The sequence below is a fragment of the Pteronotus mesoamericanus genome, unplaced genomic scaffold (assembly GCF_021234165.1).
Source record: "Pteronotus mesoamericanus isolate MK-2021 breed Mesoamerican mustached bat unplaced genomic scaffold, CSHL_Meso_final contig_56, whole genome shotgun sequence".
In the NCBI taxonomy this organism is placed as follows: Eukaryota; Metazoa; Chordata; class Mammalia; order Chiroptera; family Mormoopidae; genus Pteronotus; species Pteronotus mesoamericanus.
The window spans coordinates 11713705-11735856 of NW_026555201.1; the positions used below are offsets into that span (position 1 = coordinate 11713705).

Below are 22152 nucleotides of genomic sequence, written 5' to 3' on the forward strand. Positions count from 1 at the left end.
TAAAGTTTGGGACCCTTGAGATACATGTTAGCAATTTGTGAACAAAATAAAAGTGTTATTTCATTTGCATAAAACAAATGAGAGTATCTGGGACTTCAGCAAATTCAGTGAATTGCTGAGAGTTATTTTAACAAAGTCTGATTTTTATTTTTTGGTATAATACTGCCACTGGGAGTTTATAAACAGGTAAGGGTAGCCCGTTTTTAAAAATAGTTTTATTGAAATGTAATTCACACACCATACAACTCACCAGTTTAAACTGTATAATTCAATAATTTTTAGTATAGTCTCAGAATTTTGCAAACATCACCACAATTTTATAACATTTTGCCACTTCCTCCAAAGAAACCCCATGCCCTTAGCTGGCATTCTCTATTCTCTCCTCTTCCTAGCTCTTTGCAACCCCAATCTTTCTGTCTTCACAGATTTGCCTATTCTGGATGTTTTGCATAAACTGAATCATAAATATGTGGTCTTCTGTGATTGGCTTATTTCACTCAATGTAATGTTTTCAAGGTTCAGCCATATTGTAGCATTGATGAGTATTTCATTCCTTTGTATGATAATATTCCATTGTATGGACATATCATATTTTTTACCCAGTCATCTATTAATACATATTTGGGTTATCTCTATTTTTTGCTTATTACGAATAATGCTGCTATGAACATGTGTTTACAAGTTTTTGTGTGGATGTATGTTTCCATTTCTCTTGGGTATATACTTAGGAGTGGAATTGCTGGGTTAGATGGTAACTCTAGGTTTAACATTTCGAAAAATTGGAAAACTGTTTTCCAAAGCTGCTCCACCATTTTTCATTCTCACAAGCAATGTATGCAGTTTCCAACTTCTTTATATCTTTGCTATCACTTGTTATTGTCTTTTGGATTATATCAATAGTTATTTTACTGGGTGCAAAATAGTGTCTTATTGTGGTTTTTAATTTGCATTTCCCTAATGAATAGCGATGTTGAGCATCTTTTCATGTGCTTATTCGATATTTGTATATCTTCTTTCTTCTTTGGAGAAATGTCTATTCACATCTTTTGTTACTTGTCTTTTTATTACTGAGTTGTAATTTAAGAGTTCTTTACATACTATGGATCCTGGAACCTTATCAGATATATGATTGGCAAATAGTCTCTTCTATTCTGTGGGTTGTTTTATCTCATTCTTTATGGACTCCTCTGAAGGGCAAAAGTTTTAAATTTTGCTTAAGTTCCATTTATCTATATTTTCTTTAATTGCTTGTGTATTTGGTGTCATATCTAAGAAACCATTTCTGAACTCAAGGCCACAAAGATACACACCTTTATTTTCTTTTAAAAGTTTTATTGTTTTAGCTTTTACATTTGGATTATCCTATGGATTAGCCCACTTTTGAAGTTTCATTTTAAGCATTTGGATTTGTTTGTTTAATGTTGCTTTTCAAGACTCATCAAATTAACGTAATCATCTTTCTTTTGATTGTGGTTAGTATTCTTTTTTTGAACATATGTTTCCTATCTTTCTTTACTGGATTATATACAATTTTTGTTGTATACCAATATTTCAAAGAATTTCCTCAAAGAATTGTTGTTTACGAGCCTCTACTTAACATCAAATTATAAGCAAACATGTCAAAATCATCTTCACTGTGTTCTGATCTGTTTTTGGTTTGAAAAGTGGGAGATTATCCTTATATTTGGCATAAATAGACGGGAGTGTTTGTGGGGCTGAGTCATTTCTGTCATGCAGCATGACAGACTGTTTTAGCTCTGCAGAAGAACTTCCTGAGACCAAGCATCATGAAACTCTGGCTTCAGGAAAAGTCTGGAACAGATCAGGTAACAAGGAAAAATGTGCTGAAACATACTGCTATTCTCAGCCTATGAAAATGTTCCAAGGCAGTGCGAAGGGTAAGGAATCGGGCAGAAAGTGCCCAAATACCAGCTCTCCTATCTATCCCAGCTCGACTCTGCTTTATTCAGCATGGTCACTAACAGTCTCCTTGATTAGGGGACATTGGCACAGAAATCTGAGTTACTTAAATTGTTGGTGCCCCAGGTCCTCACTTTTAAAATGGGGATGATAAAAGTGTCTCCCTCAAGTAGTAGTTAGGATTGAATAAATTAGTCTACCTACAATGCTTAAAACTATCTCCACGGAGAAGGTTCTCATCAAGTAAATATTAGCTGCTATTATTACTCAGGTTTTCCTTCTAACACACAAGAGAAGTTTCTTTAATAAATTTATGTAAAGCCTTTTAAGTTAACATTTTTATAGTGTACAACAACATATAACAGGCAAAAGGAAAAAGGTCACTTGTAATCCCACTGCTTTGAGATACCCGTTGTTAATGCTTTGGTATTTTTTCTTCTAGTTCTTTCCTATACATTTCTATGTATATGCACACATACTTTCAAAAAGCCTTTTGTATCTATTTATATTTGGACCTGTGCAAGCTCTTTATTTGAATGTTTTTCTCTCAGTATTAAAAAATTCATCTTTAATTTAAAAAAAATGTGGTAACTTCTACCCTTTTCTAGATTAACCTCCCTTCAGTCCATTCTCTTACAGATGTGGATTCCTCTAATCCACATCAATCTATAATCACATAGAGATTACATTCTGAGTAGTAAGAAACGTTCCCTCCCATCAGCCACATCAGTAGGCCTCCTCACTAGAGGTCTCTGCAGGTGCCTCGGTGGTTGGGAGAATATGTGGGTAGGTGGAAAGGTGAGCCTTACCTGATTCAGTGGTGATAGGCAAGGAGAAAAATGTGTCTGAATAGAGCGGCTTTGTGAATTCCTTTTGGTTCTCATCAAACAACTGTGTAAAAGCTCGAATACTGATTCTGAAAACAGATTTATTTAAACACAAATTAGTGGCTGACCACAGTAGGGCTGACTGAAGAATGTGTTCAAGGAGAAACGGGGGTCGGGGGAGGCACCTGTCAATATGCATGTAAGGTAGAGTGTGAATTATGGAATCTGGCAGACCTGGGTTTATTTGTTCGTTCGTTCACTCCTTCATTCATCAAATACTTACGGAGCCCCTCCTGTGTGCCAGTCCCTGTTCCAGGAGCTGGAGATGCCACAGGAAAGAAAATAAAAGCCCCTACCACCCCAGAGCTTACTTATATTTTTATGGAAGCAGTTAGATAATAATTACACAGATATACTATGCCAAATGGTGATATGAACCATGAGAAAGAAAAAAGCAGAGTAAGGAAGATGGAAAGGAACGGATATAGGGCATATGGGGCTGCTTAATTCAGCAAGATCAATAGAGGTCTCCTTGATAAAAGGATAGACCTGAGGAAAGGGAGGGAGGGAGCCATGGCTGCCTTCCAGGCAGGTGCGAGGCCCTGAGGCGGCAACTGCCTTTCTCCCAGGAGGCCGGCAGGGCTGAAGCACAGCACTGAATGAGGGAGCATTAGGGAAGGAGCAGAGATCTAGATGGGGCCGGGCCATGGGAGACCCAGAAGGACATGGTGAGGATTTTGGCTTTTGTTCTGAGAGAGCCACTCGACAGAGGGTGTTATCTGGGTTACCCTGGCTGCTGCAGCTTGTAGAGCAGACAGAAGGGTGATGGTAGGAGAAGAGAAACTAGTTGGTAGGGGATTCCAATAGTCCAGGTGGGATATGCTGGCTTGGACCAGAACACAGTCAAACTGGTAGGGAGAAGTGTTGGATATTTCAAAGGAAGAGCCCAAAGATTTGCTGATGGATGTGCAGCATGAAAGGGTGGAATCAAGGATAACTCCACAGGTTCTGGCTGAGGAACAAGTGGAAGAGCACAAGTGCTATTTACTAACATCAAGGAAGACCATGGAGGAGAACATTGCAGGGTTTGGGAAGATACAGAGTTGGGAAGATACAGAGTTCATTTGTGGGGGCAGTAATTCCGAGGTGCCTGTCACAGCAGGCAAATATCAATATTACTAGTATTATTGTCATTGTTGCTATTTAAAAAATAAGTATATATACAAATAAAATTTTATATTAATCATTACATTACAAATAAAATTACCTATCTCCTCATCTTTTTGGCTCATCTTTTAGTTATTTTCTAAAGAGCCTTGTATCTAAAAATAGTTTAATTTCATTGCCATTCTTATAAAATTTACTGACTGTCTTCTTTACATATAATTGCTGAAGTCACAAAAAGATACATGGTCACTACTCTTGGAAACTAAAAAACAACGTAAAGAAATATGGCAAGTAGTAAAAGAAGAAAGCCCATATTAAATTGCAAGTGAGGACAGTGTAATTTGGAGGTAACCATGTATTTGGGCATAAGTATATGGGGCGACCTGGAGCACAGGGTTCCACGTGGGGGAGAGTAAGAAATCAAGTGGAAGAGGTAACCATAGGCCATCTGGGAGCAGAATGGTCCCTCTAGAGACTAGCGTGATGGTCCGGGCCAAGCACCTGGGGCCTTGGCCTGGGGCAGTGGTGAAGAGGACAGAAAAAGACCAAAAGGCACTGAGAAGAGGGGCCAGATACGACCTGGTCTGAAGAGGAGAGGGAGGGAATCAAAGATGGCTCTACGATTTGAGCTCAGGTCATTGGGGAGAAAAATGGTATCGCTGATAGAAATGGGAGCTAAACTGAGGAAAGAGGGTGAGCCTTGCTTGGGCTTTACTGGGGTTAGAGCAGCAGTGAGACATTGCTTTAAAACCCTCCAACTGACACACGGAGCTATTCCAGTCACCTGGACAGAGGAGCTGCTGAGGTGGCTGCCCATGTGTCCGTGAGGGAGGGTGCCTGGAGAGCAGCCCTAAATGCACTAAGCAAGCACGGTGCGGCTCCGAAAACACAGAATCATAACCTCGGCCTGAAGGAAAAGCCTATTGTACCCATCATCAGACCTAAAACTCATGTTCTCTGGGTGAGTCAGGTCCAGTCTGGAGGGCTGCGCTCGATTTCTGGGGACATGGTTTAGGAAGCATTAGAAATCATCTGAGGTGACTGACCAGCATGACGACAGGGAATACTCAGAGGAACATGTTAGTTGACTTCAGATTTAGTGAAGACTGCCATGAAGAAGAGGAAACAGGTGTAATTATTTTCCTCCTTGAAGACAGAACTAAGCTCTGTAGGCTGAGGCCAGAGAGCTGGACTTTAGGAACACAGAGTCACACCCTAACATCTAGAGGAGGAGCCACACAGGCGGTGAAGGGCTGTAACTTATTGAAGGGCTTTAAGCAGAGGCTGGAGAAAAGCCAGCTCCCAGGGAGCCGGCCCGGGAGGACTGCTGCCCTCAGCTAAAGGTGGGCCAGGCCGCCTCTTGAGCTCTGTCTTTCTTGAGACTCTCAGACTATAGGTTTACTGATAGAGGATCAGGTTTGGTTTATAAGGGAAAACATTTTCTGTTGTTAATTTAAATCCTATGAAAGTGAATGAAAGATTCCTTTTTTCCTTTTCAAAAAAGCCTAGATATGTTGAACCCAAAAGAATCTGGGCATGTGCTGTTCTAATGCTGAAGTAATAACAGGCCAGAAAAAATTGTTCTGACCCTCTGTCCTCTCCTTCTAACTTCTGCCTGGGTCTTAGGGTGATCTTACAATATGAACTAGACAATACAGACCAAGCACATCTATGGTTTCTATCTCTAAAAGATAATTTCCACATCAAAAGTTGTACTTCTGGGCTGTTGACAGAAATATTGTGAGATATCCCCAAAGTGTAGCCAGCAGTCAATGCGGGTAAAGCAGGAAGGTGAGGAGTTGGTGTGTGATACTAATGTACAGCACCTTTGGAAATTTAAAGGAGTCTATCTGATGATATGGGTTTTTAAAAATAATATTTGTACAGTAATGTATGAGTGTGGAATTTTACAAATGGGGTTCTTTTGATCATCTCAAGCCTCTCCAATATAAAGAAGCTTATTGCATTACTTTAGAAGTTTGGAACTTGAAGCTTGGAGGGAGTCCACGTGTCATTCCTGACCACAGAAAAATCTGGTGCAAGGAAACCAACCTTCCTATTTTTTAACTCCTGGTGCAGATCTCTTTCTCTTACTTCCTCCTGGCTTAATTTTGGTTTGACAGGAATGACTTCTATGGGAGGGATAGTTACAAGGGCTCATGCCAGGAAGCAGAGGGTCTGTGGCCTAGCTCTCATTCTGCAGCCGACTAGTTGAATTGTCCTTAAAGTTGTTTATGCCACAGCTTCCTCACTTGTAAAATAAAAGCCCTGGCTATAACCACCTTGATATGTTCTATTCTGAAATTCTAGGATTCACAGGTGCAAGTGCCAAGTGTGAAATGAATCCAGATGAATAAGGACCTTTAGGAACCAAAGAAGGAGATAATGACCTAGAATAGGCTCAGCTTAAAATTACTGGGTCATCAAGAACTCTGCCCTTAAAATTCTTTCCAAAAATGGACACCACCAACATATTTCCTGGACCAGCACTTAGCAATCATCCAGAATCCTCTCTCATCCTGTCCTCTTGGTCTTGCCTTTCCCGCTACCCCTTTTCATGCCCTCCCCAAGCCCTGCTTGAAACTGGACTATTTGCTCTTCTCTAAACAACTTGTGTGTTTCTGCATCTGTACCTTAAATCTCTGTCCCTATTTCCATATTTTAAAATCCTTCCCTATTTTTTTAATGCCCAGCAAAAAAGACACCTCCTTGAGGAGAACTTTTGAACCTTAACAGCATTTATTTACCTACACCCCTCTTATGTCCTTTAATAATTCTGCTCTCATGACATTATGTCTTCCTTGAAGGCAAGAATTTCATCTTATTGATCTTTCTATCTCCTACAGCACCTGGCCCAGTGCAGTTCACAGAGGGGCAAATGTATTGAACATATTATCAGCGGGATAAATTTAATAATATGAGTAAGATTATTTTAATGAATAGATACCTGACAGTAATTAGTTCAAGTTTAGCTGTGTCCAGAATCAGAAAGTTCTATAGCACCAAGTTAGAGATCATATGATTCTATTTCCTTTCTTTGAGGAAAACGAGGTCAAGGGAAGCTGACTACCTGATGTGGTCACATTGCTATTTTATTTAGAATAGAAACAAAACCAGATCAGCACTTTCCTAATCTCCAAACTGCCTCTCGGCCTTCATGCTCTGCCTTTTCTCTGCCCGTATGAAATGATACTAATTATAAAACCAAGTAATAGGAACCTAGTGATGAATGGGAACGCTTCACATTCGTTGGCCAAATAAACTTGCATATCAGGTAAACCTGATGTTTTCCAATTTCTTTTCAATCCTAATTTTTCCTTTTCTATTTTCCTTCCTGCCCACCTATCCTCTCTGGAAAAAAGACGCCTGACAGCATAGAGAATCACCGTGGTGATTATCGTCTTGAGACAGGCAGAATGCTGACTTCCCTGAGCCACCAGGGTTCAGCGGCTGCCGCGCAGGAGGCCGCTGAGCATGAGGCTCTCCCGTGTGCTCTGAAAGGCTATGTCTGCTCTCATCAAGCACTACCTGCCTGGCATGCTTTTCACATGACTGAACCAAATGTATACTGGAGAAACAGGAAAGCTGTGTCCTAGAAAACAAACATGCATGGCATGAGTTGATTATGCTCTAACAAGAATGTGTAACTTCTCATAGAGTATCTTGGCTCAGAAACATTTTTTGTGCCTGGCACTTGCCATATTGTTTTCTAACCAATATCACGTCTGTCTCCTCTGTTTAACCATGAGCTCTCTCAGTGTAGTGAAGAGGGTAGGTGATTAAACAAAGGGTTAAAAGTCACTGGTGAATGGAGGATTAGAAGAATGTAGGGACTCGGATCTGTGGAAATATAGCTGAGGGTCCAACTGCCTGACTGTACATTGACAAGAGTAGCATGGGGCTAGTTGAGAGCTGTGCTGGCTTTTCAACTGTCTGAAGGAATTCACTAGCCAGACAAGGGAGTGGCAGGCATCGCAAAGAGAGTGAAAAGAATATGCAAAGGCTCAGAAATGAAAGACAGCATGTCATACTCAAGGGAACTCCGAGGAGTGAGGAGTAGCAAAAGGGCAGGGTGTACTTGAGCAAATGGTGGGAGACAAAGCTGGTGAGGAAGGCGGGAGGGAGAAGGTGAGGGCTTTGCGTGCCCTGCTCTGGAATCTTCACTTGCTCCTAGAAGTGAATGGGAATCACTGGAAGACCTTCATCTAGAAGGGGCATGATTAGGTTTGATCTATTCCTCAGGACAACTCTGTAATGTTTTGCAGGAGAGAAAAATGAGGCTTAGAGAACTGAAATGCTGTTTATAAGGCTAATGCCCCCAAAAGGGCCCCACTGGAACTCAAATGCAGGGGTTTTCCTTAGGGCCTTGGCAGCTGTTGTGGACAGGAAGAAATGTTCTGGGAGCCTGGTAGGTCCTGGTCTGGACATGAATGCTCTCTAGCTTCTTATTCTTTCTCTCTCAAATGTAGTGATGAGTCATCTTCTCTCCTCTCTCAAAAAGCAAACAAACAAACAAACAAATGAAAACAGCTTCGACTTTTTAACTCACAGGGAGAAAATAGCCTTTGGGAGACTTTTGCTCAAGTTTCCTCGAGCCCAAGTGACTAAGGAGCAGAGGCTTCTCTTGACTCCAGCATTCAGATGTCTCTTATAAGTTTTTCCCCTGCTCTGCTTGAGATCTCACCCTCCTCAGGTAAATAACGGTCTCTTCTTGGAGTAAACATCACTAGTAAGTTCATGGATGTTTGTTTACTTTGGAGGTGCAAATCTTGGATGGGGTGGCAGTATCATTTTTGTGGTGCATCCTGGGCAGGGGTAACTAACTATACAGAGTTCCTGCCCAAAGTGAGCACTCTGTTTTAGGAAAACCATTGGCCTTCCTTTGTTGATGTGAGGGAGGAGCTAAGAGGGCTCTCAAGTGTGATGTCCCGTCATTGTCTCCTTTTGGAGCTGATACACGGAGTCAATAAACCTGGGCAGTGACCAATAAGAACACACACTGGCCCACAGAGAGCCTGATGGGCTGCCTTATTAACTACATATCAGTTCTGGGAACATACAACAGAGAAGGTACATCCTTAGCAGAAACACCCATCTTGAATGTCTATATCTTTACACGCATGCAAGATGGCAACATAGGTCCTCTTTCTCTTCAGGACCCTCCTTGGGATGCTGTGTACTTCTGCCAGTTTCCACAGCTGGGAGGGCCTGCTGGCTATAGTACTGCTCCCTGGGATCACACCGAACAGCTGCTCCTTTCCATCTGCCCTCTGCGAGTGAGGAAAGGATGCTCCCGTTCACTCAGGGGCCTTGCTCTCCAAGGGTTCTGTCTGGACCAAAGGACACTTTCATCATTTTATGTTTTAGAAGACAAATACATAGTGTAATTTGAGTCCTTATTAAAAGTGGAAGATAAAATCTCATACTTCTTGGGCCTCCCTATCTCAGCCTTTCTAGTTGGGCATTTTCACAATCATTAACCTGGGAGTTGATTTGACTTGTACAAAAGAAGTTTTAGGAGAAAAGAACAATAGAACCTTCACTTCTTCACACAATGAATTAGAGCATTTGCACAGCACTCAAGGTCCTTTTTACACATTACCTGTGAATGGAGGCAGGCACACAACTTTTATAAATTACTCAGTAAAATATAAAGCACTTTTATAATGTAGGTGATTAATTGATAGGAGCACATATCCACCAGAGGCCCACACAGCTGAGCGCCCAGTAATGTGGCATGTCCCTTCCAGCAAAATGATGGCAATATATCTAACCTGTAGGCAGTTCGCGGCTTCAGTGGTCCATCACAGAATTTTTGCTGATTGGGATCACATTTTCCACCCAGGCTCTCCATCTCTGCTCCAAGCTTAATGTTAAAACTCTTGGAGTTGCTGTCAGGACTCTCGGCACATTTGCTGGCAAAATAATTGGTCTGATACACTCGAATGGAGGCATTGTGCCTGTATTCCAGGTAGGAGGGCAGAGGGTGCTGTTGTTCTGGCTTCAGCTCATCACTGCCTGGAGGGAGAAAACCCACAGTGAAGACTGACTTCCTTGTGCCTTCAGTGACTTCTACCTACATTTCGTTTCTTTCTCCCTCTTTCTTTCTTTCCTTCCTTCCTTCCTTCCTTCCTTGCTTCCTTCCTTCCTTCTTTTCTCTTTCTCAAATTTTATTTATTTTTTAGAGAGAGGGGAAGGAAGGGAGAAAAAGAGGGAAACACCTATGTGTGAGAGAAACATTGATTGGTTGCCTCTCACACACCGGCAACTCAGGACCTGAAATCTAGACCTGTGCCCTGACCGGGAATCAAACTGGCAGCCTTTTGGTTCACAGGGCAGCGCTCAACCCAATGAGCCACACCAGCCAGGGATCTATCTAGGTTACTAATGTTGACTCCTCACCATCTCTGGGCATCCCCAGAGTGCAGAATTTCTGATCTCAAAGGGTGTTGTGAAATTCCCCCAATATAATTAATTTTAATTCATTTTCTAAAATAAATTAAAAATAAAGTGTGTAAAAGCAAAATTATACACAGATAAACATATATACCATCATTTTTCTTGGAAATGAAGTGTGTGTGTGAGAGGATATCACGACTCCAGAAAAAGAAACACTCCCTATGAGAGTCAACCCACTCAATAAGCTCTCTACCGTGCCAATAATCACTGTAGCTAAGCTAATAAGGAAATCCCTATGACCTGAGAAATAAGGAAAAGATAAGAGAAATCAAGTCCAAGGCCAGAGCAGTCATCCCACTTGCACATTCCACGTGCCACGCCCGGTGTGATTACTGCTCAGGGTACAGGACTGTTATCTTGAGTACAGTTTAATCCTGGCTTGAATTTGGCCCCTCATGCAGAACACTTCCCAGAACTCTTCCCCTGTCCACCCAGCCTGCTGTGTGTTTTGGCACTGCAAATCAGTTCTGATGGTGGCTGGAGGAAAGCATAATTAGGAAGATAAATATTATGGAGGTCGAATACCATTTAGAATGAACTTCAAGAAGTGGTACGGTAGGGGTTCATTGCATCCTGGACTCTTGTTAAATAATTGCTCAAAATGAGTGGACCTTGAAAATGTTATTTTGTTGGCAGTGGTTGAAAAGGAATGTAGACTTCAGGGTGAACGCACACGCTATAAATGCCACTTACATGAGATGGATTTTTATGTTAGATCACTAGGGGAGCACAGCCCATCTCCGCGGACACCCATAATTGAAACCCATCTTGTTTTCTGGGGCATGACTTCTTTTTGATCACTGCCTTGTAGCCATGTAGTAAACCATTATCTTCATGTTAGCCTACTTAAATCCAAAGTCTCTCCACAGTGCAACTTATCTCCAGTTTTGAGGTGTGAAGAAATGTGGGATGCACCACGGACCCTTGACATTACTTAATTAAATGTGCATACCCAGCTTTAGGACAGTTTAATACAATATAAAAGCACACAGACTGTTATATACCCAGTGAGACTAAAATACTATCTAGTTCCAACATTTGTCAGGTTTACAGTTTCCCATTGCCCATAAATGGGTTAGAATAGTCAGGGATGTGTAAGAAGCTCATGGGTAGCACCTTAAACAATTTTGAGAAATATAAGACATGCAAAATATATCAATGTCATTCCAGACATAAACATTTATTTTGGAGAAATAACAGTGGCAAATGCACTTACGTACATGTGTGCACCAAAATACAACGCTGCTGTGTTGTGACAAATGTTGATATATATCATAGTCTCTAAAGATCATACTAAGTGGTTGTGTGGGATGTTGTTAATAACCTGGTATTTGCCTGATCCATAGGAATTAAGAAGACACTGAATAACTTGAGAACGAAAAAACTAGAGAATAAAACATACTATTGAAAATGCAGTTAGAGAACAGAGGAATGTTTTTTATGATCATCTTTTTCTTCCCTCAAGCTTTTGAATATTTTTGTGAATTGGTGGGTGGTTTGGGAGCATGTAATTGGTTGAGGTATTTGAGACAAGGACAGAGGAAGACAGCTGAAGCATGTCACTGCTTATTGGCAGACCCGAAGAGCAGGGAACAGGACTGAATGAGCAGTGAAGGAGATTGAATGAGTCAGCACATGCAACGTACTTTCACCAGTGCCTGACACATAGTACAGGCTCAGTAAGTGATGATTATTGTTATTACTGTTGTGGTTGCTATAATTATTGTTATTCACCCATTTAATAATTATACTCAGCAGATAATAGGCTTTGTTGTTCAAAGAGCCTTTGAATAGTTTTCTGTTACATCTCCCTGCATCTGACAGAGATGAATGATAGAAAAATTAAGTTTTTTGCATTTAAGAACTGTCATAGAAGGACCCCCCACAGTGACCTTTGAGAAAGAAATGCATCTTACAGTAGAGTGAATTCACTTACCATCGGCCTCTCTCACTACCACTGTGAAGTATTTCACAGCGCCATTGGTGTCGCTGAACCAGCTGCAGTTGAAAGTAAAGTTGATGGAAGATTTGCTAATTAGCACATCCTTTTTATTCACACGGATATGTGGAGGTGGGGGAGGAGGGCCTGGGGAAGGAACCAAGAAGGGTCACAGCTCTGCTTTTACGTGTGAACAATCAGCAAAATGAACGGTTCCGCTCACCCACATTCCTCTCTCCCTCTCTCTCTCTCTCTCTCTCTCTCTCTCTCTCTCTCATTCTGTGTGTGTGTGTAATCACGAAACCCTTCTCCTCTCCTGAAGAGAAGCAGGCGGAGGAGGTGACCTGCCAGTGACACATTACGCAAAATGAAAGAGGCAGCTCCTCAGTGGGATCTCCTGGACCTGTAGCATCAAATTGCTTAAAAGCTTCACTATAGCTCTATCAGGCAAAGTGATATATTTAAATACTAATTTACGTATTTTAAGATCTTTTAACTTGTTTGCTGCCAGGGTGCTTTACGCAGAGAAATGTTTCCATTTCCCAGAGTGTTTCAGGTCCTCTTCTCTAAGTGACAACAAGACATGACATTGTGGAAGTGAACAGGCTACAAGTGAACAGCAGTGGTAGACACTACAGAGAAAGGCGCACACCAGGCATACACTGCTGGGGACACTTACGGTCTATCATTGTGATAGTGCTGTCTTCCACCACCTCGCTGGTCATGCCAGCTGACTGCACCTTGATGGACACCAGGTACCTCTTATGGGGCACTAGCATCATAATATTGAGCAGAGATTTTTCCTTGTCCAGTTTTCTGGAAAACTCAACTTCTTGAGTGTCCATTTTCCGGCATTCAATGCTATACCCATCAAAGTCGGAATCAGGAGGGATCCAAGAACAGGCAATGGCTGTGGAGTTCTGAGGTCGGCAATGCAGGTTTTGTATTTTGTCTGGCTCTATGGGAAAGAGAGGAAGGGACGCTTTTCACAACTCTGTGAGATACCATTTTTTTTTTTAGCTCCTTTGGGTCCAACTAGCTCAGAGGTCTAAATAAATAATTCCCAAACTTACTTTGGATTGTTTTCTGAGGAAAAAATTCCCATAGATCTCCAAGGTAATGTCTGTCTGCCTGCCAGATTTTATTTTGAGAAATTTTAGAAGTCAAAATGCTGTCCCTTTAGAAAATCATGAGGTGCCAACATGACTGGAAACATAAATGCATATGTGGGTACTGAGATCCAGTGGCAGAAGTCAGATGGAAGGTAAGGCAGAGTAAAGGAGAAGTCAAGAGTGCAGCTCAACCTGCCTGAATTCAATTTCTGTTTAGCAGGCATGCACTCTTGGGCAAGTTACTTAACACATCTGTGCCCCTTCTGTGAAATAGGGAAGTTAAGATAACCCATCATCATATGGTTACTGTGAGATTCAACGAGTCGAAACTTGCATAGCCACCTAGAACAGAAGCTCATGTAGTAATTGTTCAATAAATGCTGGCTTTCATAAAGAGAAAATTAAGAAATGGCATGGCTGGCCTGTTACCCTCTGGGCTCTGGCTTCTGTCTCCCTCCTCCATTTTTTTGCCTGATCCTCCCTGCTCACACTCCAGGGCGCTGAAACTGCTTGTGGCTCCCCATGTAGACCACACTGGTCTATGCTCCTCTGCTTACGGTCATTCAGTTTTTTCTGTCTGACAGAGTGCCTGACCCAGGAAGGACTCAGTGAATGGTAGCTGATCTTATTGTGAATGACAAAACAATGAGTAAAAGATTCAATCTGAAAGAAAAACAGTTATGTGACTGTTCTGGTTCATAAGAAACTGTAGGTTGCCCCAACCAGCTACATGCTTACCATTTCTAATTATTTATATATCTATAAAGCTAAATTAAACAATTTAACTACATAATTTTTTAATTTTAATTTTAGCACCTGAACCATTTTAAAAAGAAAAGTTCTGCCCTGGCTGGGTGGGTCAGTTGTATAGAGTGTTGTCCCAATACACCAAGGTTATGGGCTCGATGCTTAATCAGGGCACATACAAGAATAATCAATGAATTATCAGTGAATGGAACAACAAATCAATGTTTCTTTCACTCTCTCTAAAAAAAACCAAAATCAATTAAAAAAAGTCCTCTGTTCCCCAATATGTAAAATCAAAGGTATTCTGGTCTGCATTTTAAATGTGCATTGAGGTCAGGGATACTACGCTAGGGTCATCTCCCTAAGACCTGCTTTGCTTTCCCCCAGGAGTTTCCAAGGAGCCATCAGTTTCTGGAATAGCACTTGAAAGCCAGGAGTCAAAGCCTTCATGAAGATTAAATTTTAAAAGGCTGACCCATTGTTCTATTGACCATAGCTCAAAATACAGTAACAATCCTCAGATGGCAATAATCAATGATGTCAACCCATCAAAAAAGCTCACAAAAGAACTGGCATTTGAGACAAGCAGCAACTGTGCCTTTTCAAACATTAACTTCTTGTTAAACTTTTGAACTCCTTTCAAACCAAGTCAGAGCTGAGACCCAAAGACACCTTCCCTTTCAGCCTTGGAGAAAGCCTTTTAAAACACCCCATATAATTCATAATTCTGATAATTCATGCAAAGAATAATATGGAATCTAGCTTCCACCTCTTTCCTTCATTTCTTCTCTCTCCTTTTCACATCTAAATCCCACCTGCCTTCCAATACGCAGGTGCCATCCCCATTCACTAAGAAATGATTCCTGCTATGTGCAAGGTGCTATTCTAGGGACTGTGAACAATAGAGAGGTCAATACATCAGCCTCAGCCTCTAGGAAGAAAGAAGACTCCAAAGTAGCTATAATACATGTAAGACAGAAAGGAGAATGTACCAGAAGACATAGAAAAGAAGCTGCTGTGTAGTGTGACAGACACATTTCTGCTCCTGGAGCTAGTGGTGGGCAGGGGCTTAGCAAAGGCTTTCTGGCAAAGAAGACACCTCGCCCAGATATTGGGAAAGGCATTTCAGGGGAGAGAACCATCCATCCAGGCACCAAGGGTGGGGATGGGAGGAATGGGAAAGTGGATGATGCAGAACTCCAAGTCATTATTCCTCATGGCTGGAGCTTATTTGTGAGTAATTGGTTACTGGAATGATTTTACATGAGAATTATAAACTTCTCTTTTGTTTAATCCTTTTATTTCAGGTTTTCTATTACCCACTGCCAAACCCAACCCTAACTAATACAATCTTCAACGTTCCATCAGTCATTCCTCATAAAACTCATCACCATGTCCCTCTGCAGGCTGGTTGCTTTTCTCCCGGGCGTGCCCCATTGGATAAATGCCGCTCTTCAACACTAGCATCTGGGACTGAATTCAATCCTCCAGATGTGATCTGACCAGCCCAGCCTCTACTGAGCTCTTAAACTGTGCACCTGGGATTCAATCACACGTTCCATCACAAGCCACTGAAAACCCACCCTGAGCTTGCTCTAAAACAAAAACTTGTAGTTCTTTTTCACATATTTATCTTTACACACACATATTTGATCCCAAACTCGTGTTTGGATACAATATGGAGCACAAATGATAATTGTTATAGTATTAATGTTTGTTGAATAAACAAAACAACTCCTGGCATAAGTTTCTAATTTTCAACTAGGTATTTTATCAACAGCCACTGTCTGATCTGAGAAGCTACATTTACTAGGTATTACTGAAAAATAAATATTTGGATTGAGGTTCCTATACAGGAAAACCTTTGTTTCTTTGATGTTTGTTCATTGATCTCAAAATGCTTTTGAGAAGAAACTGACATATATTTTGTTAAAATATTTTTCTCCTTAGGATTTATTACAAGATATCTTAACTGATCCCTCTGCTTCTAGTTTGCCCCTTTCAACCTATATTTTACACCATACCCAGAGTGACTTTCTAAAGTACAAATCTGATTATGATACCCTGGCCCAAAATCCTTCAGTGGCTCCAACTGGTTGAGGATAAAGTTCAAAGTCGTCACCATGGCTCAGAAGACATTTTATAACCTGATTCTCCTAATCTTCACCTTTTATGCTCTGGCCAAATAAACTCCTTGCTGTTGCCCTCTTGTTCTTGGAATATTTTATTCTCTCTACTTGGGATATTTTCCACTTCTTTCCCCATCTTCACCTGGCAATTCTACCCTTTCCCTAGGTTTTGATTTGGATGTTTCTCTTTCCAGGAAGCTCCCTTTGCATTGGGCCAGATGTCAGTACCAGTGGTTTCTTACAGCGCTAAATGCTCCCTCCATCAGGCCCAAAATGTAATTGTTTTTCATGGTAGTACCCTTGACTGTACGCTCAATGAAGGCAGAACTTATTTATTTATTGTTCATTGCTGTTAGTATTAAATAAACAAACAACTCTATATAGACTTCTGCCTGAATTCATCTAACAAATTGCAAGTAAAAATGTGGATTTTAACCAAACCCTATCAAGAATGTATGTTGTAACACACACTTCCTCCTCATGCCATCTGAGAACCAAGAGTAGCAAAACATGTCATACTTGTCCTCACAGATCCAGAGACCGGTCTGCTGTAGGTTTTCCAGGAGTCACCACTGACAGTTTTGACACTGAATTGATAGGATCTCCCTGGACGAAGGCCATACACGATGCGTCCTTCTGATTTTCTGTTGCTGTAGGGGTTGAAGACTGTGATCGCATCTCTGGGTAACCACTGCACCTCAAAGTCATCGTAGTCTGTCCAGTCTGGTGGCCCCTTCCAGGTGATGGCCAAGGATGTGTTTGCAACATCAGTAAATGACATAAGACTAGGAGGACTTGGGGCTATATGTAGGAGAAAGTGAAAAATCATGTAATCACCTCTATTCCATAACATATACAAATAAGATAGCTGTGTGACATCTGATGTCCTTTAACTGTAATTCATAGGAAGAGATAATGTAATATAATCATAGGAGCTTGCATTTATAGTGTTTACTATGTGTAAGGTGCAGTCCTCAAGTGTTTTATGTACACTTTCTTTAATTTTCATAATCACAGCTTCCTTACCATGGTGCTGTGAAGCATGAGTGTGCCAAAGTATTGATTCCATCATATTTTGAGATGTGAGAGCTAAAGTCCACAGACTATGTCCATTTTCAGATGGCTTTGTCCATTGACCCCAGCATGGCACACAGATACATTAATGTTATTTGTGTGTGCCCAAGAAATAAAAAAAAATTAGGAAGCACTGCTCCTAGCCACATAATGATGATGTATATGATTATCCCCATTTTGTAGACAAGAAAACTGAAGCTTAGTGATGCTCAATGTCCTGCTCAATTTCACTTAAGTAAGTAGCAGAGCTAAGCTAAAGAAGTAGATCATTTTAACCAAAGTCTGTTTCCTTCATCCGCTTGTACCATTGTGCCTTGCCAAGTTCAGGGGGAAGCACATGGCATACTATTATTGACTTTATTTCTTATTAAAACCATAATTAAAATGTGTCTTTTGACCGTTGGCACCTGGTCTTCTTACCTGTTCGGCTCTCGCCTGTGGCTTGGTTGCTGAGATCACCACTGTGGGTTACTACACACAGGGTGTACTTCCTTCCAGGAACAAGACCATTAATACCCCACTCCATCAGGTCCTTCTCTTTCTTGTTTTCCTTCTTTGTGCCATTGGGATTATAGAGAATCAGCTCATAGAAGTCGAAGTCCCCAGGGGCTGGACTCCAGCTAAACCAGAGACTGTCTGTCATGTTCCGATTGGATCCCTTGAGGTTACTCACAGAGGCTGGGACTGAAACACAGGGAAAGTCTTTACTGAAAACAACAGATACAAAGGCATTTTGGCTGACAGGTGAAAAAAGGAGCTATGTTGGGCATATGGGTGAGTAGTTCCTATTGTAGAGTCAGATCTTGCCTACTCTTCAGGTCACTTAGGTTTAGGGGAATGTGGTCTAGAGACATGGTACAAAATAAAATAAAACAGAACACAACAGGTGGTGGCTTTGATATGCTGTCACATGTACTCTAATGAACATATAAAATGAAATCTTCAGAAACGATTGACTGAGACTGGTCAAAGAGCGTATACCTTAGCTCATAAAAGGCCCTGACAGTGTTCATAAAAGGTTCAAGCCCCATCCAGGCCCATCTCACTTGCAGCCATGAAACCAGTAACATCCTTCTCTGAGTCTCTTCACTTCCTCTCCAGCTTTTAAATTCTCAGTTCGTCCATGCTCTTTTTAACCAAGATTTTTACTAACAGTTGCTTCTAACTTTATATAAATTGGTTATGCTGGCACCTGTTCCGTGGGTATTTGAGTATCACCATTCTTTGAAGAGTGAAGACTGTTGTCTCTTGTCGGAGGAACTTTTAACATTAATAAGCAGATAAGAGAAGATGTGCCAAGTGCAGGCTGCCCCAGAAGTGGTACCATGTAGGCCAGTCTATTCATGCTTTGGGCTTATCTGCTGTTCCTTCCCATTCCCTTCAAAAGACAAACTGAGGACTTCCGTCAGGTGCCTGGAATGTGCTCCTCTCATGGCTCCCCTAGGGTTTCAGCTGAAATGCTCTCTCTCTCACATAGTTTCCTGTCCTGCCAACTTGCTCCCTGTCACAATGTACTGTTTATTTCCTTCATAGGATTTAAGGTATTCCAAAATCACCTCCCTTCAAAATATGCTGTTCCTGCCCCTCTCCCTCCTCTAATGCAGAGTTCTGTGAGGTCAGGGGTGCCATCTGTCTTGTTCACTGTCATATTCCAGCCTGAGCCCAGTGCCGGGGGCACAAGAGCACTCACTCAAAAACTACTGTCAAGGGGGAAAAAATTTGAATAGAAAAATGAGATAATGGGCTCAGATCATGGAAGAAGAGTAGATCCAGGTTATTTGCAGTCCAGAGAGATGTTTCTCCCTCTCATTTGCCAGGAATTCTTGGTGTTCACATCATGAAGTGCTGTGGTTTTAATTCACAGCAGTCTGCTTGTTCGTTCCGCTTGCAGTTGCCCTTTTCCAGGTCTGCCCTCCATTCCATCTACTTCTTGTAGAAAGAATAAGGGCACAGCTTGAATTGAGCCACAATGGGTTACAACCTTCTTGCAAGTAGAAGAGCCAGATTCACTTTTTCCATCAAACCCTATCAGGTAAACAAGCGGAGGCAACAGAGCAGAATCCAGTGCAAAAACTATTCCATTATACAATCAAACATCTGATCTAGGATCAGAAAACCTGAAGGTCACAAATTACATATAAAGCTATACCCTGGATTAATAGGAAACTAAGGACAAATCAAGGAAAGCGAGTGACTATTGTGACAATTTCCCTGTTATTCATTACTGCTTGGGCCCTGGTCTTACCTGTTCTCCCGAATATGAAAGATTCATTAGACAGCTCCCCACTGTGAGTTACAATCACCAGTTTGTACATTCGGCCTTGTAGTAAATTCTGGAAAGAAAAGCTCTGGACTTGTGGATCAACCTGAGCTCTCTCCTGCAGAGTTCTATCTGGGTTGTACAGAAAGATGTTGTACCGGTTGAGCTCTCCCTCTGAGGAGGTCCAGCTGAAGGACAGGTGTCTTGTGGAGTTCTCTGTGATCTGCAGATTGGTGACAGCTGCTGGGACTAGAAAAGTTAAGGAGCAAGAGAGTGAGGTTGAGTTCTGGCATGCCCCTCACACAGTCTAGGATGATGCTACGCCCACACGAACACATGATCCCTAACCTGACAAACAAGATAGAAACAGAGGCATGGACACATGGAAGAGACTACCAGGTGTCAGAGGGGAGTGGGGAGGGGACTGGATGAAAGGAGGTGAAGAGACCAGCCAAAGAAGATACATGTGTAACCCATAGACACAGGTTGGTGATGGTGACAACCTGTGCGGTGAACCTGTGCGGTGAAGGCCGAGGGAGGGAGAGGCTGGGCGGAGGCGGGCAAAGTGGGGGAAAATGGAGACATCGGTAAGAGCGTCAACAATAAAAACAAAGTTAAAAAAACACACGGTCTCTGCCTTTAGAAAACATTGGCTTCATGGAGACCCTAAAGCGAAGAAACCTAATTATTGATGCTGAAATTATTCATTATAAAAAAACCAAAACCACAAAAGAACAAGGAAAAGCAGTAATGGGAAAGTATCTTCAAAGATATTTTGCAGGGTAAATATAATAAATGTTAAATCTGACCTGTCTGACTAAATGTTTTTCTAGTTTTAAGAGCTATATTAGAGATTTAAAAAAAACTATCTGTGAATGCAACCTGAGAGTTAAGAAATGGCTGTCAGAGGTGAGGGAAGTGGGGAGGAGAGAGTGGGAAAGAAAGGGAAAGGCAGACAGAAAGGGGAAATTAGAGTCAGGGATATGAGAAAGAGAAGCAAGAGGAAAGCTGAAACCACTTTAGAAAAAAGTTTAATTAGGATTTTGCAACCCCATTGGTTGTTAGTGCTACCTGTTGGCAAAGTAATCAAATGCCAAGAGAAATCATCTGCTTCAAAACTGTTGGCACAAATACTTCCTGTTTCCACAGAAGTCTTAAGATGCAGGTGGAAACAGAACAGGACACCTGCCTTGGTCTTTCCTGAGTTGTTCTCTCTCCACTGCAAACATTTTCTCAGGCTCTTTTGCTTTCTTCCTCTCCTTATGCCAGGCTCTTAAATGTTGGTATTTTCCATGATTCCATCCTTTGTTCCCTTCATATCTTATAACACTAGCTAAGCAGTTGATTTCATTCACTTTATGAAATACTATGGTCTGATGTTTGTGTCCCCCATCCCCCAAATCCATATATTGAAACCTAACCCCCAAAGTGACAGTATTAGGAGGTAGAGCCACTGGGAGGTGATGAGATCATGAAGGTGAAGTCTGCATGGACAAGATTAATGCCCAAAAAAGAGGCCCCAGAGAGCAAAGCTCTCTCCTCCTTCCACCACATGAGGACATGGTGAGAAGGTGCTGTATTGAACCAGAAAATGGCCCTCACCTGATATCAAATCTACTGTGCCTTGATCTCAGACTTCCAGCTTCCAGGGCTGTGAGAGATAAATATCTGTTGTTTAAGCCACCCAAGTTATGGTATTTTTGTTATAGCAGCATCAACAGACTAAGATTTGGATTTAATTAGAATTTTTGTCCAAATTTTTATCTGCAGCTCTTTTCTGAGCTTAAGCCCATATTTTGATATCAGTGATCACCTCTTGATGAAGCTCATTCAGATATCTCAAACTCAGTCCTGAACTGAATCCTCTGTATTTCTCCTTGAAGCTTCCTCTTCCTGCCTCTCTTATCTAAATTAATGGCATACATTCTACCAGACACGCCAAGTAGAAACTCTGGAATCTTCTGTTCCTCCATCTGTACTCCACTCAGACACCAACTGTCACCTTATCTAATGTAGAAATATTTCTTGACTATATTCACTGTTCTTCATCAGGGCCCTTGTATTAGTTTAGCATTTGACCCTTAGGATTTCTACAGCTACGACTGTCTCTTGACCCCAATTACCCTTCTGACTGCAGCCCCTCATTCTGTTCTCACTCCCTCTTCTCCAGTGACACTGACCTCTTTTCCCTCCAGCAGGCCAGTCACCTTCCTGCCTCAGGATCTTTGTCTTGCTGTTTGCTCTGATCAGGGTTATTTTCTCCAAATATCTGCATGATCGTCTTTCTCACTTCTTTCAGATTTTTGCTCAAATGTCACCTTCTTAACAAAATCTTTGAGGACGGTGCTGTCTAAAATTGTAGGCTTCCAACACTTGCTATCCCACTTTCCTGCTTTAATTTCCTCTTTGGTATTTATCACCATCTAACCTCACATATATATTACATATAACATACATTACAGATGCAATATGTATATGTAATATATATAAATACATATATTTATCCTCACCCAAGGGC

The 22152-nt window shown here is 41.5% G+C and overlaps 1 protein-coding gene across 2 annotated transcripts in view; it reads right to left on the reverse strand.

The window, feature by feature from the left end:
* Nucleotides 1-22152, reverse strand: part of PTPRB (protein tyrosine phosphatase receptor type B) — a 102976-nt gene that overhangs the window by 21566 nt on the left and 59258 nt on the right. For both annotated transcript variants that reach the window (XM_054580105.1, XM_054580106.1), the window contains 7 exons: nucleotides 19620-19883; nucleotides 17795-18058; nucleotides 16820-17101; nucleotides 12992-13270; nucleotides 12310-12459; nucleotides 9689-9932; nucleotides 2730-2836 (listed from right to left, as the gene is read on the reverse strand). In XM_054580105.1, the coding sequence (XP_054436080.1) occupies nucleotides 2730-2836; nucleotides 9689-9932; nucleotides 12310-12459; nucleotides 12992-13270; nucleotides 16820-17101; nucleotides 17795-18058; nucleotides 19620-19883 (1590 nt within the window). The remainder of the gene's footprint in view (nucleotides 1-2729; nucleotides 2837-9688; nucleotides 9933-12309; nucleotides 12460-12991; nucleotides 13271-16819; nucleotides 17102-17794; nucleotides 18059-19619; nucleotides 19884-22152) is intronic.